We start from the raw sequence: 16,784 nt of genomic DNA, 5'->3' as shown, positions 1-16,784 counted from the left end.
AAAACATTCTATTCCTAAAAAGGGAAATTCAATATAATGATGCTATGGTGACCACATAGACATAGGCTAATTCTCAAAACCACTGTATATTTTAAAAATCAGCAAATAAACTCTTATACTTTTTAGAGCACTAAAAAAAACCATAAAAAACAATACTTTGACTTTGTCATTTCTAACAATCCCTATACAGTAGCATAGATTATAAGCTTTACTTAAAACTTGTACCTATAACTCACCTCATGCTTCCCAAGACATTCTCTGCAAGAAAAGAAATAAAATGAAAACATTATAAATTCTTCAAAAAGATTACCTAAAGCAAAGGTGCTAACGCCACTAGTTTTACTACATAAATAAGCACATATGGAATAAGTGATTATAAAAAGATTGCAGGATACAAAATTAACATACAAAAGCCAACTGCTCCCCCATATACCAGAAATAAACAATTCGAATTTGAAATTAAAAACACACCACCATTTATATTAGCACAAAAAAATGAAATAGATACAAATCTAACAAAATATATACGTGATCTATATGAGCAAAACTACAAAATGCTAACGAAAGAAATCAAAGACAATATAAAGATATTTCATGTTCATTGATAGAAGGGCACAATATTGTTAAAATGTTGATTCTTTCCCAACTTGATCTAGATTCAATATAATTCCCATCAAAATCCCAGCAAGTTATTAATAGTGGACACCAACAAACTGATTTTAAGGTCTATATAGAAAAACAAAAAAACCCAGGATAGTCAACACAGTATTGAAGAACAACACAGTGCTAACACTACCCAACTTAAAGACATCCTATAAAGCTACCGTGATCAAGACAGTATGGTACTGGTAACAGTAAACAGACAAATAGATCAGTGGAACAGAATACTGAGCCCAGAAACAGACCTACACAAATATATACTCAATTGGTTTCTGATGAAGGAAAAATGCAACTGAATAGAGAAGGGATAGTCTTTTCAACAAATGGTTGGTACTGGAATAAAGACATCTACATGAGGAAAAAAAAAAAAAAAAATCCAAACAGGCATTATACCTTTCACAACAGACAACTCAAAAAGGATCACAGACCTAAATGTGAAATGTGAAATTATCAACATAGGAGAAAATCTAGGTGACCTTGTGTGTGGGGATGACTTTTTAGGTACGACACCAAAGGCGTGATCTCCGAGAGAAAAATGGTTAAGCTATACTTTATTAAACTAAAACATCTGCCCTGTGAAAAACACTTAAAAGAAAAGCCACAGACTTTGGGAAAAAACGTATCTGGTAAAGGGTTTGTATCCAAACTGTAAGACAAATTCTTAAAACTTAATAATAATAAAGCAAACAATCCAATTAAGAAAAATGATCAAGATGTGAACAGAGAACAGACACCTCACCCTCTAAAGAAAACATACAGGTGGCAAACAAACCTATGAAAAGATGCTGAACATCATGTCATTACAAAACTGCCAATTAAAATGAGATGCCACTGCATACCTGTTAGAATGACTAAAACCCAAAACACTGACAAGCAGATGCTGGCAAGAATACAGGGCACCAGGAACTCTCGTTGCTGATAAGAATGCAAAATTGGTACAGTCACTTTGTCAGAGAGTTCAGCAGTGCCTTACAAAGCTAAGCTAGACTTACCATATGATCCAGCAAAACCTACACGTGAATATTTAAGCAGCTTTCTTCATAACTGCCAAAATTTGGAAGCAACCAAAATGTCCTTCAATAGGTGAATGGATAAACAAACTGTGGTACATTCATACAAGGGAATATTATTCAGCAATAAAAAGAAATGAACTACCAAGACATAAAAAGACATAGAGAAAACTTAAATGCATAGAGAAGACTGTAAACCATCTAATTCCAACTATATAACATTCTGATAGGCAAAATGATAGAGACATTAAAAAGATCAGTGGTCACCAGGGACTTGAGGAAGAAGGTGAGGGATAAACAAGAATAGTACACGATGTTTTTAGGGCAGTGGCTATAGTATATGATATTGTAATTAGCGGATACACGAGATCAGGCATTTATCAAAACTCATAAAACCATCCAACACAAAATATAAATCCTAGTATAAACTATGAACTTTAGTTTATAATATTATCATTATTCAATATCAGTTCCTCAAATGTAAAAATATATATATATGCGCCACACTAAATGTTAACAAAAGAAACTGTGTCGCAGGACCATATGGGAATTCTTTACTTTCTGTGTAATTTTTCTGTAAACCTGAAAATCATCTAAAAAAAAGATAAAGTCTATTAAAAAAAAAAACTAAAAAATAAACATTTCATTTCCCTTTCCAGGGACAGTTTCTAAACTGTCTTGTGATCCTACTCTGGCCAAAGCAATGTGAAAGGAGTTTTGCTATGGGGCTTCTGGAAAAGGCTTCTCACTCTTTAAAAATAGAGGATGTTGGGACGCCTGGGTGGCCCAGTCGGTTAAGCGGCCGACTTCGGCTCAGGTCATGATCTCGCGGTCCGTGAGTTCGAGACCCGCGTCGGGCTCTGTGCTGACAGCTCGGAGCCTGGAGCCTGTTTCAGATTCTGTGTCTCCCTCTCTCTCTCTCTGACCCTCCCCCATTCATGCTCCGTCTCTCTCTGTCTCAAAAATAAATAAACGTTAAAAAAAAATTTTTTTTAATAGAGGATGATGGTAGAAGACATAAACAGTTTGTTTCTCTCTTTGGAAAGCTTCCTGTCTGGATGGGAAATTTAACAGAAAGCCAAGTAGCCTGAGAGCAAAGATGCCACACTGAGGATAAAACAGAAAGACAGAATCTGGACCCCTGATGATGCAGAACTACATTAATCAGCTTAACCAACCACAGAGCTGCTCTACCTCCAGTCTAACTGCACAAGGCAAAACCGTTGTTATTATGTCACTTTTTATGTAGGTTCTTTGTAACTTGAAGCCAAAGGCACCATAATGATACAGCACATATTTTATGTTCAGAATTCTTTTACCACACAGCCAAATTATTAAAAGTCAGGTTATGTTTAAAAATGGTAGGCAAGGGACAAGAAGACATGAACATTCTACTCTAAGAAAAAATTATACTACCTCGGCGTTCATGTGACAAGTAATATTTTTAACATATACTTTATACTAATTTTATTACACCTGCCACTGAAAAATCATTATATCAGAATTACAAAGACCTTTACATGTTTGTCTCCTCTTTAAAACTGAGATAAGATTTATACTTTTAAAAAAGTACAATTAAGGGGCTCCTGGGTGGCTCAGTCGGTTAAGCCTCTGACTTGGGCTCAGGTCATGATCTCACAGCTCGTGGAATCAAGTCCCGCATCTGGCTCTGTGTTGACAGCTCAGAGCCTGGGGCCTGCTTCATATTCTGCGTCTCTGTCTCTCTCTCTGCCCTTCCCCCGCTCATGCTCTCTCTCAAAAATAAACATTAAAAAAATTTTTTTAAAGCACAATTCAGTGGTTTTTAGTATATTCACGAGGTTGTGTAACCATCACCAGTATCAAGCATATTTTCACTACCAACAGAGAAACCCTGTAACTCTAAGAAATCACTCCACAGCCCCTGGCAACCACTAATCTACTTTCTGGTGCTATGCATATGCCTATTCTGGACATTTCACATAAATGGAATCAAACATTATGTGGCCTTTTATGTCTGGCCTCTTCCACTTAGCATACTGTTTTCAAGGTTCGTCCATGTTACAGCACGTATCAGTTAATTCATGTATTTTTATAGCTGAATGATATTCCATTGCATAGTTATACCACATTTTATCCACTCATCAGTTGACAGACGTTTGAGTTGTTTCCACTTTTTGGCTATTAATAATAATGCTATTATTGTCACACTCATGTACAAGTTTTTTATGAACACATATTTTCAATTCTCTTAGGTATATACCTAAAATTGGTAACTCCAAGTTTAGTTTCCTGAGAAACTACCAAACTGCTTTGCAAAGTAGTGGCACCACTTTACATCCCCATCAGCAATGTAAGAGGATTCCAACTATTCCATAGTTTCACCAACACTTATGTCTTCTTTATTTTAGTCATTCTAGTGGGTATAAATTGACATCTTAATGTGGTTTTGACTTGAATTTCCCTAATAATTACTTGAGCATCTTTTCACATTTACTGGCCATGTGTAGATCTTCTCTAGAGAAATGTCTGTTCAAAGATTTTGCCCATTTTTAAAAACAGACTGCCTTTTTGCTTCTCAGTTTAAGAATTCTTTACATATTCTGGGACACCTAGGTGGCTCAGTGGCTTAAGCATCTGACTCTTGGTTTCAGCTCAGGTCATGATCTCATGGTTCGTGAGTTCAAGCGCTGCTTGAAGGTTCTGCACAGAGCCTGCTTGGGATTCTTTCTCTCTGCCCCCTCCCCTGCTTGTGCTCTCTTTCTCAGAATAAGTAAATAAACTTGAAAAAAAAAAAAAAGAAATCTTTATATATTCTGGATAATACTCTTATAGAATATATGATCTATGAACATCTTCCCCCATTCTGTGGGTGACGTTTTCAATTCTTTTATTGTGTCCTTGAAGCACAATTTCTTAATAATGTCCTGACTTTATTTTTTCTTTTGTTGCTTATGCTTTAGGTGGCAGCAATATGTAACAAGCCACTGCCTAACCCAAGGACACAAGGAGTTACACCTGTTTTCTTCTAAGAGTTTAAAACCTCACTTTTAGACCTTTGACCCATTTTAAGATTTATATATGTTGTGCAGTAGAGTTCCAATTTCATTTTTTTTCCGTGTGAATATCTAGTTCTCTCGGCACCCACTATATTTTTTTGACACTCTTGTGAAAAATCAACTGACCATAAACATATGGGTTTCTTTCTGAACTCTCAATTCTATTCCATTGATCAATATGTCCGTCGTTACAATACCACAGATTCTTGATTGTTGAAGTTTTGTAATTTATTTTTTTTTAATTTTTTTTAACGTTTATTCATTTTTGAGACAGAGAGAGACAGAGCATGAATGGGGGAAGGTCATAGAGAGAGGGAGACACAGAATCTGAAACAGGCTGCAGGCTCTGAGCTATCAGCACATAGCCCGAAGCGGGGCTCAAACTCACGGACCGCGAGATCATGACCTGAGCCGAAGTCGGACGCCCAACCGACTGAACCACCCAGGCGCCCCTAAAGTTTTGTAATTTAAAATAAGGAAGTATGAGTTCTCTAAATCTGTTCTTCACTTTCAAGACTGTTCTGGCTATTCTGTGTCCTTACATTTCCATATGAATTTTGGGAAAAAGCCAGCTGTGATTTTGACAAGGAGTATGTTAAATTTGTAGATTACTTTGGGTAGTAGTGTCTTTAACAATATTGTCTTCCCACCCATAAAAGTGGGATATCTTGCCACTTACTAAATAATTATCTTAGTACCCTTGTCAAAAACTGGCCATTAAGTGTATGAATTTATTTCTAGACTCTCAATTCTATTCCCTTGATCTATATGTATGTATGCCAGTACCAGAGCCTTTGGTCTTTAATTTCTTTCAACAATGTTTTGCAGTTTTCAGTGCATAAAACCTTAGATTTCTTTCATTAAATTTGTTGAATAAACAAGTTGGTTTTCTAACTTTTTAGAGAGTGGGGGAGAGGGGCAGAGGGAGAGAGGCAGATAATCTTAAACAGGCTCCACACTCAGCATGAAGTCTGATGTGAGGCTCAATCCCACGGCCCTGGGATCATGACCTGAACTGAAATCAAGAGTCGGACATTCAACCGACTGAACCGCCCAAGTTGCTTTTTTAGGGCTACTGGAGGTAGAAATGTTTTCTTAATTTCATTTCAGATGGTTCATTGCTAGTATATAGAATCGACTTTTGTATATCAATATTGCTTATATGGCGTTACTAAACTCATTCAATATCTCTAATAACTTATGTAAAGATTCCTTAGGATTTTTCATATACAAGATCACATCATCTAACAATACAAATAGTATGAATGCATCTTTTATTTCTTTTTCTAGTCTAATAGGTCTGGCTAGCACCTCTAATACAATGTAAACATAAATAGGAGCAAGAGCAGACATCCTAGTCTTGTTCCTGTTCTTAACAGGAAAGCTTTCAGTCTTTCACTACTAAGTATGATTAAGGGCTTTTCATACATGCCCTTTATCAGGTTGAGGGAGGTTGTTTATTCCAAGTTTGTTGAGTTTTTTTTATCAAGAAAGTGTGTAGAATTTTGTCAAATGTTTTTCTGAATCTATCAATTATCCTTTATTCTAGTGATAAAATATTACTTTGATATTTTGATTTTCATATGTTGAATCAACCTCATATTTCTGGGATACATCCACTTGGTCATATGCATAATCCTTTTTACATGTTGCTAGATTCAGTTTGTTAGTATTTTGTTGAGAATTTTTGTTACCTATATACAAAAGGGATATTGGTCTATAGTTTTCTTATGAGGTCCTTCTCTGCTTTTAGTATTAGGGAAATACCAGCTTCATTGAATGAATCAGGAGATGTCTCCCCACAGTGAAATATTGGTGTTAATTCTTTAAATGTTTGGTAGAATTTACCAGTAAAGTCACCCATCCTCAGCTTCTCCTTATGGTAAGCTTTTGGTTACTACTTTAATCTCTTTACTAGGTATAGTTTTATTCAGATTTTCTACTTCTGAGTCAGCTTCAGTTGTTTTTGTGTTTCTAAGAATCTGTCTATCCCTCCATGTAAACTGTAACCAAAGGAGGGTATAAGTAGCTATACTAATATCAGAAAAAATAGACTTTAGAAAAAAATTGTTATTAGACACAATGAATAGATTTTGATAAGGACCTCCAAAAATTTTCTCTTCCACACTGACATTTTTGTAGATATCTTGAATTTCCTTATTTTACAAACAGAGAAGGGATATGACTTACTCATAGTAGTAGTTAGCGGGAAGCACAACACTGGGCTCAAAAGTTCTTACTCTAAAACACAATTTTAATACACATATCCAAAAAAACTTCCAGCAGCACATTCAAGTGCAAAGGAAAGACTTTTAAATTAATTTCTTAAACCTCTAGTAAACATGACTTAGTAATTCCAGGCAGTTTTTCTATTGTCATAAAATATTTAATCCAACCTAAGATTTCAAGCAAATTAATTGAATGAATGAAGATAGGCATATCTGTTAAATAATCCTCCTGTAAGATAAACTAAGGAATTCAAAGATAACTGACTACAATTATACAATTTTAGTGTTTATGAATCTTTCACTAATATCCAGACTAAAATCACTCTGTAGATATAGCTCCCAGCAACACTTTGCCTCCGAACCTGACTCCATAACCAATATACAAAAATATACATGCTACTTAAACAGAAAAGAAAGATGTGGAGGGACAAAATGAGAGTGAGAGCTTTTAAAAATAAACCAGAAGGCCCTCTGGGAAAGGTTGATATATAAGACGTACCAATATTCAATTTGGAACCCTAATGGTGATTTTCTGTTGCTTCCCAGAATTCTATGCTTCCTCTTCTTCTACATTCCATAACCTCTACTGAAAGTATGAACCATCCCAAGATTCTATTATTACCTTAGGTTTGGCTCCTTACAACTCAGTCCAGGTCATTTTCTGGTCCCTCCAGAAAACTACCTACTTTCATTTTCAATGTTTCCTTCAATTACGCCTTACCTAAAACCTAGCTTTCCTCCATCCTAAAGGAACTCAAAGACTAGCATGGGAATCAGTCAGAAAAACTAACAGAGGATGATCTCTTGGATGAATTATTGTAATGATAAGAAGAGTTGCTATGGAAACTAATAAGGATATTAAACTCCAGCTGGGGGAAAAGCTGAAAAAATATATACATAGGAGAGGTTTTCAAGCAGTATGTAAAATATATTTAGAAAGGAATAAGGCTGAAAAAGAGAGACTGGTTTATGGACTAGGCCTGAAAGAATGATAAACTCAACAAAGAAAAAGGGGAGTAGGTGGCCTAAGACACACTTCAAATTAAAGTGTCAAAAGATTTTTTTTATTTAAAAAAATTTTTTCTTTATGTTTGTTTATTTTTGAGAGACTATGAGCAGAAGAAGAGCAGAGAGAGAGGGAGACACAGAATCCGAAGCAGGCTCCAAGCTCTGAGCTGTCAGTGCAGAGCCCGACACAGGGTTCGAACTCACGGACCATGAGATCATAACCTGAGCCGAAGTCGGATGCTTGACCAATTGAGCCACCCAGGTGCCCCAGAAAGATTTTTTTTTTTAAGTTAAAATTCTAAAATATTGGAGTGCCTGGGTGGCTCAGTCAGTTAAGTGTCTGACTCATGTCTTGATCTCATGTCACGATCTCATGGTCAGTGGGTTCGAGCCCTGCGTGAGATGCTATGCTAACAGCTCAGAGCCTGAAGCCTGCTTTGGATTCTGTGTCTCCCTCTCTCTCTGCCTCTCCCCTCCATGTTCTCGCTCTCTCTCTCAAAAATAAATAAATAAACATTTTAAAATTGTAAAATACTTACGTAGGAATAGGAACTTGACATGGAGGACAAGGTAATGCAGTCTGAATAAATGCTGGTTCAGAAGGCTGTTCCCAAGGGCCTGTAGGCTGGTGCTACAAGTAAAATACATTAATAATTTTAAGGCAGAGGAATTAAATCATAGGGCCATTGTAAGACTCGAATAGTTCCACATATCCTCTGCTCAAGCAGATTGAAATTTTTTCAAGTCATCAACAAATTGTGCTTAGTGAAATATTTTATTCCATCAGATTGTCATTATCAGATTGTTCCCCTCTACACACATTTGACAATAAAAATTGAGGCAGACCCCAGTTTTTAAATGGCAGAACAAAGGCAACGTAGCCTCCTTCACTTCTCATTAGCCAAAAGAAGAATGACAAACAGAACTGTAAAATCCAACTTCCACCAGTAGAATGTAATCTCCATTATTTTGTTCACTGTTGTCTCCCCAGCACCTCGAAGAATGCTTATCACACAGTACGGACTTAACAAATATTCACTGAGTAAGTGAATGAATCTTTGAGGAAACCAAAAGATATCTTTAACCCTGAACCACAATATATGAAGGAAGACTGCCAAACTCTTGTGTATCACGATTACAACATGACTATCACACAGTATTAGCGAACATTTGTTTACTGGTTTCTCGCTTTTTCTATACTGTGAGCTTAAGACAAAAGATCAAGTCTTATTTACCTTGTACCCCAACTCCTATCACAGTGCTTAACACCCAGTAGGTACTTAATCATTGCTTGTTGAATGACTAAGTAAAATTAAGAAAATATGACCCACAGCAATGCACTACCTCTTAATAATATATTCCCTTACCCTGCCAGTTTGCTTTATTAATGCTTGATCATGACATGGAGCAGGACACAAGTGACCACATTTCTCCAAAACTTTTTGGCAAGGTTGATGACATGGAGGACAAGAGCCAAAGTGACAGCGATGTTTTTCTTGACTTGTATGATGGCAAGTTGGTGGTCGACTAAATCATAAAGTACAATTTTTTAAATTACTTTTGATCATTAAACAATTACATCTAAAGTGCAATTATCTATTTATCTTCTGACTCCGTACAGAACAAGAATATTGTGAATATCAGTATTTTAGAACATTAAAGAAAAATTAAAGATACTAACAATATTAAAAGTCAGTATGAATTTAAATTCGTAAGAAAGCAGATGTAAGTTTGTGCAGAACTTCATACTAACCTGCACTGCTCTTTGCACTTGGGTGGTCTTGTGGTACGTTCCCGGCCACAGGGCACTGTCACCTTTGTACTACCACAATTGCACTTCACATCTACAGTTTCCGGGCAGGGATAACAACTACCTGAAAAAAAAGTCTGAAACTTAAAAAGGACTAGGACTACTCAAATGTCCCTCAACAGTAGAATCAATGAGGTTAGCATTCACACAACTGGATGTTCTACAATGAGAATAAAGGAACTACATGAATGAACCTCACACACATAACATTGAGCAAAAGAGTCAGACACAAAGAGTATGTAGTATATGATTCCATTTACACAAAACAAACACAAAAAACTAATCTATACCGTTTGCAATCAGGATGATGGTTACAAAGGATACAAGGAGGGTTTTGGAAATATTGGTAATGTTCTGTTTAATCATCTTGAGTTCTGGTTACCTGGTTATGATCAGTTTGTAAAGGTTCATCAAGCTATACACTTAAGATTTGTATACTTTTTATATCTACACTGGTAATTCCATTAAAAAGTTTTAGGATTTTCTTTAAAAATTCCTAAAAACTAATTTAATTGCCGCTGCACAAGCAAAATGGATCTAAGTCTTGGAAAATCTAGTTGCCAATAGTCTTTCTGGCTTATTTTCACACATACTGCTTATTCAAGTGTATTATTTTTAGATAAATTCCCCAGCAAGAGATAAATTTAGATAAACTTACTTAAATTTATTCAAGTATATTATTTTTAGATAAATTCCCCAATAAGAATAACATCTCTCTTCAGGTTATTAACAAGAATAGTCAACTTTCTATTACTCGTGCTTTGTGAAGGACTCATTCTCAACCCTTATTTTAGGTTATACCCTTATAACCCTTCTAATTCCAAATATTTCTTTTCTAAACATTTCAAAAAGAACGGTTATTTGGGTTTCAGCTTTCTACCTTCTTTTGTTGTATGTTGGTAAGGATACATAAAAACAAAATCAAAGAAACTCTTTTAAACAGGCTATAACATTCCCCCCACGGTTCCAACATCATCTTCTTCCCACTCGAGTGTTCTCAGTAACTAAGGCTCCTCACTAGAACTGAAATAGCAAGAAGGGAATAAGAGTCTTCAACTAAGGAGTGAGGATCATAAGAGACTGCCGCCTTTGTGTCAAGACCAAGCAAAATACTGAATAGCAGTTAACCTGGTAACAGATAAATGATGAAAAGCATCCTGGATAAAGCCTCTTAAAACAGCTCTTAGAAGGAACAGAAGTTAAGAATTCTGGTTGAAATAATGAACACAGAATAAGGAAATGAGAGCAAAAAGTACAATAGGGAAAAATATAAATATATATGGATTTTACAAATTACCAAATTTATATTTCAGTGTTTTGATAAGTGTAATCCATGAAGTATTTCCCTGATGGTAACACAAGCCAAGTTATCCTGATCCACATGATCAATTTTAATCCTTCCAAAAGAATGACTAGATGTCAAATGTTCTAAATGTTAATAATGACCTTTAACTCTTCTCATGCAGCATATTATATCATTTTCTCCCTAACAATGATAATTTTCAATCACTTTCAGCAATTCAAAGAGAAAACTTATCAAACATAACACCTTTTTTGCCACGCTAACCTACAGCACCACTTTTCCTTTTATGAAAATTAAATCTTGAGAAAAATAAGCAATAATTTCTGTGAACGGTCTTCCTACTGATCAACAGAATTTGTTACAGATACCTGTACAACATGACAAATTAAAATAGCTTCAGAGAGATTTTTAAAATGAAAAAGCAGCATACAGGAGGTAACTACAGTGACCAGTGGGTCAACGGCCAAAATGGGTACTCATGCAGAATGTTCTGGAACCATAAACACAGATAACCTTGAACTTAAAGAAGTGTAAGTCGAATTTTCCTATGTTCACAGTGCAAACATCCAGTTAGCATCCTCTTCCTAAGAGTCACAGTATAACCTTGATTATGAAGGTATCTAGAATGATGAAAAAGGGTATGGAATAATGGTTCTATATGTCTTCTATAACTGTAGATGGTGAAAGTTACACAATAGTATCTTCCACATACTTTCCATTAAAGTAATTTTTGTTAGGGTCTAATAAGCTTCTTTTTTAAATAAAAATAAATGCTCTGCCCAAAAAAAAAAAAAAAAAAGAAGAAGAAGAACCTGGATCTGATCAAACCTCTACATCCCACTCATAATGTAATAATTTATAGGAAATACAGAAGAAAATGTCAATACCACAGAGATGCAATCTGTAATATGTAGACTTTGTGACTAAATAAAGCAACCTAGTTTCTTAAATAAGTGACAAGGGCTAAAAAAAAAAAAAAAAAAAAAGGAGATGGAGGAGGGAAAGTATAGATTCATAGACTTTAGAGACATCAACCAATTGCAATATGTCAATCTTATCAAATTGTTGATTCTTACAAACTAAAGTAAAAAATGAAGACATTTATGAGACAAGATATCTAAACAGCTGATATTTGCTGATGTTACATATATTAACTATTTTCAGGTTAAGAATCCACATTTTAGAAATGAATACTGAAGGATTTATGGGATTTGCGTCAAAATAAACACGAGTGGGATATGTTTTCAACACTCCTCTACTAAATATGATGCTTGCTCTACATTTTTTTTTTTTTTTTTTTTTTTTACAGATACTCTGTATCAGGCTAAGGATGTTCCCTTCTATTTCCAGTTAAGTTTCCATCAAATATGGATACTGAATTTCATCAACTGTTTTTTAGACATTTACTTAGTTCCATTTTTCCTTTAAACTACTAATGTGGTAAATCACATTATTAGATTTACTAAAGTTTAACCAATCATATACATTATTGGAATAAACCCAACTTGGTTATGAAAGATTAAGGTTTTAGACAGCTAATACTTAATACTGGATAGCTGGATTTGACTAGCTGAAACTTTAATATTTTACAAATATTTACGAGTTACAGAGTTTATGAGTTAGATTGGCTGATCATTTTCTCTTAGTTTCCTTGTCAGATGATATAATCGGACATCTTCCTTTTTTACATATACTCTCGAACAGTTTATAAAGAGATTGAATATATGTATCTTAAATTTTGTTAATGTGCAAAAATCAACAAAGCCTGGTGTTTTCTTGGCAATTCTAAACTACTGATCCAATTCCTTTAATGGTAATTTAACTAGATAGGTTTTCTAATTGTAGTAAAGGCCAGCATTTTAGTAACGGTCAACAAGGTCCTATACATATTCTTTATCCAGAACCCTTCATCCCACCATCTCTTTGACCTCATCTCCTACCCTTTGTCCCTTGAGCACTTACTACAGTCCTCTTTGCAATTCCTTCAAATGCTCCTGTCTCAAGGCCTTTGCAACTACTGCTTTCTTGCCCAAAACACTATTCCACCCTCTTTTTCACATGGCTTGTATCCCTTACTTCTTTTAGGATTCCTCTCAAATGTCACTTTTCTAGAGTCCTCCCCGATCACACTATATTTTCTTTCTATACTTGTCACTACCTGATATTCTTTCTTTCTTTCTTTCTTTCTTTCTTTCTTTCTTTCTTTCTTTCTTTCTTTCTTTCTTTCTTTATATTCTAACTGAGGGGAAGTAAAAAAAAAAAAAAAAAAAAATATGTTCCATAAGAGCAGAAGGCACTTTGTCAATATCGTTCAATTATATATTCCCAGTGCCTGGTACTTAGTAGACACTCAAAAACACTTTTTTAATTGAATTAATGAGTAACATTAGAAAAGTTAATGAAATCTGGGGCACCTGAGTGGCTCAGTTGGTTAAGCATCCAACTTCATTCAGCTCAAGTCATGATCTTGCAGTCCATGAGTTTGAGCCCCATGTCAAGCTCTAACCTAACAGCTCAGAACATGGAACCCGCTTTGTATTCTGTGTCTCCCTCTCTCTCTGCCCCTCCCCTGCTCATGCTCTGTCTCTCTCTCAAAATAATAAACATTAAAAAATTTTTTCTTAAAGTTAATGAAATCTAATGTATCAATGAGGTCATATGACTATATAAAAATAAAATTGTTTCAGTAATGGTGAAAACTGAAAAACTAGTCCTAAACTTCACAATTTGAAGACACTAACACTATGAGTAGTCCCATGAGAGAACACTCATAGGAAAATGTCTATGAGATTAATAGAATCTGCCACTTTTCCTAACAGGGAGCCAATGTGATATAATGTAAAGATCATTAAAGTTTGAGTTCCCATCTGACCTGCCTGCAACTAGTTCTATGACCTTGGGCCAATAGTTTTTTTGCCTATTTCCTTACTGTACAAAATAACAGCAGCGCAACATATTTTTTGAGGTTTTTGAGGACTAAGAGATTAAGGAAGGTATCAAGCATCCACCTAATCCCACAGTATAGTTTGTCCCAGGTCATAACATTACTAAGTGGCAAAGTCCAGACTTGAACCAGGACCTCTTACCCTAAAGTCCATCCCTTCCTACTACCCTATACAATCAGTGTTTCTTTTTTATATCATCCTACTCCAAATGGGTAAAGTTAAGTCGGTTTTTCTTTTTTAAGTTTATTTATTTGAGAGAGACAAAGACAGCATGAGTGGGGGAGGGGCAGAGAAAGGGAAAGAGAATCCCAAGCAAGCTCTGCCCTGCCAGCACAGAGCCCGACTTGGGGCTCGAACTCACAAAACCGTGAGATCCTGACCAGAACTGAAACCAAGAGTCAGATGCTTAACTGACTGAGCCACCCAGGCAGTTTTCATTGTCTAATAACTTCAGCAACCCTAAGACCTGTTCAGGAGGTCTGCAAGGTCCCACGTGCTTAGAGTAGTTTTCCAGGTGCTATGGGTCAAGCGGTATAACAGACTGAATGCAGAAGCACACATGTGAATGTAGCCTATCTTCTATCAAGCTGAACAGTAAAGACATTTACAGAAATGTAAAATACCATTCTTCTCACTACATTTGCTTCAGAAAACAGTCATTTTTCACCAAAAAAATGTTACTGTATTAAGATGTGATGGGTTTATTACCGCTATTTTTAAATAAAATAATAAATATTATTACATTGTATTTTAACTTCAAATACAATAAATATCAATAGATGAAACTAACATTAACAAAAGGTCTTTGGGTACAAAAAGAATGTAAAAGGATCTTGGGACCAAAAAGGCTGAGAACACTGGCTTAGGATACATCCAATCCCTTACTAGATGTCTATTCCATATAAATGTCTAATATTCAAAATAATGCTGAAAAACCTAAGAACATAATAACTAATTTAAAAACTGTGGGGGAGATACTGGGAAGAAGTAAGGAAACAACATGGTATTATGGAAAGAACTTTTATATGTAGGAAGCCTGTGTTCAAATCTTAGCCATACTTCTTTACTAGGTATTTCCCTGAGTAAGTCATTGAAGTATCTTTGGCTTCAATCTCCTTGTCCATAAAATAGGGATACTGGTGCTGCCCTACATTCTCAAGGTTGTTAAGAGTAAGATAATGAATATAAAACTCTATCAACTATAAAGTACTGTATAAATACAAACAAAAAATTACAGCTATTATTAAATTTTACCTCTATGGCAGACAGATGGACATTTATGGTTCCTACATCCTAAAGTCCGTCCACAGTTTTGATCACAAGGTGGACAGTTTCCAGGACAACACTGAAGGGAAAGCAATATACAGAGAACAGGTCACTTGAAAACCACACATAATATGAATGTCATTATTCTCATAACTTATGAAAAGCAAAAGAACTTTTCACCATAAGAATAAAAGTATTCAAGAGTATCCACATTCTTTTAAGTAGACAGACTGTATTAAGAACTTATAAATGTAAATAGACAATGACCTAATTTAATGAAATTAAGCTAAGGTTTCTTGCCCTTCAGTTAATTATTCTGTGACTAACAACAGTCCCATTAGATAATTTCATTTCTACTTATCTATGCAGAGATTGCCAACATTAACCAAAGGAACGGATCTGGTCAACTCCTATAGTCAATTTAGGCAATTAGTCTATTTTTTAAATTTAATGAAAATAAATCAATGTATAGTTTAATATATAGATTAGTTTGGCAGTTATTTTCTTAAAGTTTATTTATTTATCTTTAGAGAGAGAGAGAGAGAGAGAGAGAGAGAGAGAGTGAGTAGGGGAAGGGCAGAGAGAGAGAGAGAGAGAATCCCAAGCAGGCTGCTCACCGGCAGCAGAGCCTGATGTGGGGCTCAAACTGACGAACCATAAGACCATGACCTGAGTTGGACGCTTAACCAACTGAACCACCCAGGCACCCCAGCAGTTATTTTCAAATCATGGAATCAAAGACTAAAGGAGAGAAAAAGAGAAAGGCTAATTGTTTCGAACTTTGTTTTGTCACCTCTCTGTTTTCCAATCCATTCGTGCAAACTTCTCCCAATTTTCATTCATGAACACAAAGCAACTAACTACTTAAAGCCCATCTTGCCATGCTAACTCCTTCCTTGGCCTCTCATATATCCAAACTTTGGAGAAAAAAATACTACAACTGTCTTAAAGAAACTTAGGGTTGTAACCTACTTAAGAGCAAGTTTCAGTATATAAAAATAACTCAGAACACGCAGTATTGAAAAACAATTAAAAGTCAAAATAGTTCATTCAATTAGACAAATATTTACCAAGTAAAACTATGTGCCCATCATTCTGCCAGTTAACAGTGGGAGAAAAGAAAGTTATGTGGTCCGTGACTTAATAAGACTTTTGGCATTTGTGTTTTTGACCATGGAGGAATAACAATCAGATTTACTCTCTTAAACAACTAGAGTATCATACAAAATATATGAAACAACAGACTATGGACATTAGACAATTAGACAGCATAAGACAGCAACCCTAAAAGAAGAGAAACAAACAATGTGAGTCTTATGATAGCACTTGCTCAGACCTGGAGGCTACAGGACAAGGAAGAAGATCACAAGCAGAGTCTGGTGGTCTCACCAAGCTGAGAAGACAAAATTCATAGTTCAGAGAGGTCAGTGTGGCTTGAATTTGTGGAGAAGTGGTAGCAGTACAGAGAAAGCTCTGTCGAACTTACAAAAGGACCTCTCAAGTCTTTGGCTAAGTA

At 35.4% G+C, this 16,784-nt stretch overlaps 1 protein-coding gene across 5 annotated transcripts in view; it reads right to left on the bottom strand.

Moving 5' to 3' along the window:
• Positions 1 to 16,784, bottom strand: part of NFXL1 (nuclear transcription factor, X-box binding like 1) — a 72,024-nt gene that overhangs the window by 27,448 nt on the left and 27,792 nt on the right. For all 5 annotated transcript variants that reach the window (XM_015072313.3, XM_015072311.3, XM_027056355.2 and 2 more), the window contains exons 12-16: positions 15,257 to 15,347; positions 9,698 to 9,818; positions 9,312 to 9,471; positions 8,484 to 8,575; positions 237 to 258 (exon numbers count right to left, since the gene is read on the bottom strand). In XM_015072313.3, the coding sequence (XP_014927799.2) occupies positions 237 to 258; positions 8,484 to 8,575; positions 9,312 to 9,471; positions 9,698 to 9,818; positions 15,257 to 15,347 (486 nt within the window). The remainder of the gene's footprint in view (positions 1 to 236; positions 259 to 8,483; positions 8,576 to 9,311; positions 9,472 to 9,697; positions 9,819 to 15,256; positions 15,348 to 16,784) is intronic.

Source organism: Acinonyx jubatus, chromosome B1 (genome assembly GCF_027475565.1).
Source record: "Acinonyx jubatus isolate Ajub_Pintada_27869175 chromosome B1, VMU_Ajub_asm_v1.0, whole genome shotgun sequence".
Lineage (NCBI taxonomy): Eukaryota > Metazoa > Chordata > Mammalia > Carnivora > Felidae > Acinonyx > Acinonyx jubatus.
This window is presented reverse-complemented; position numbering and strand designations above follow the sequence as displayed.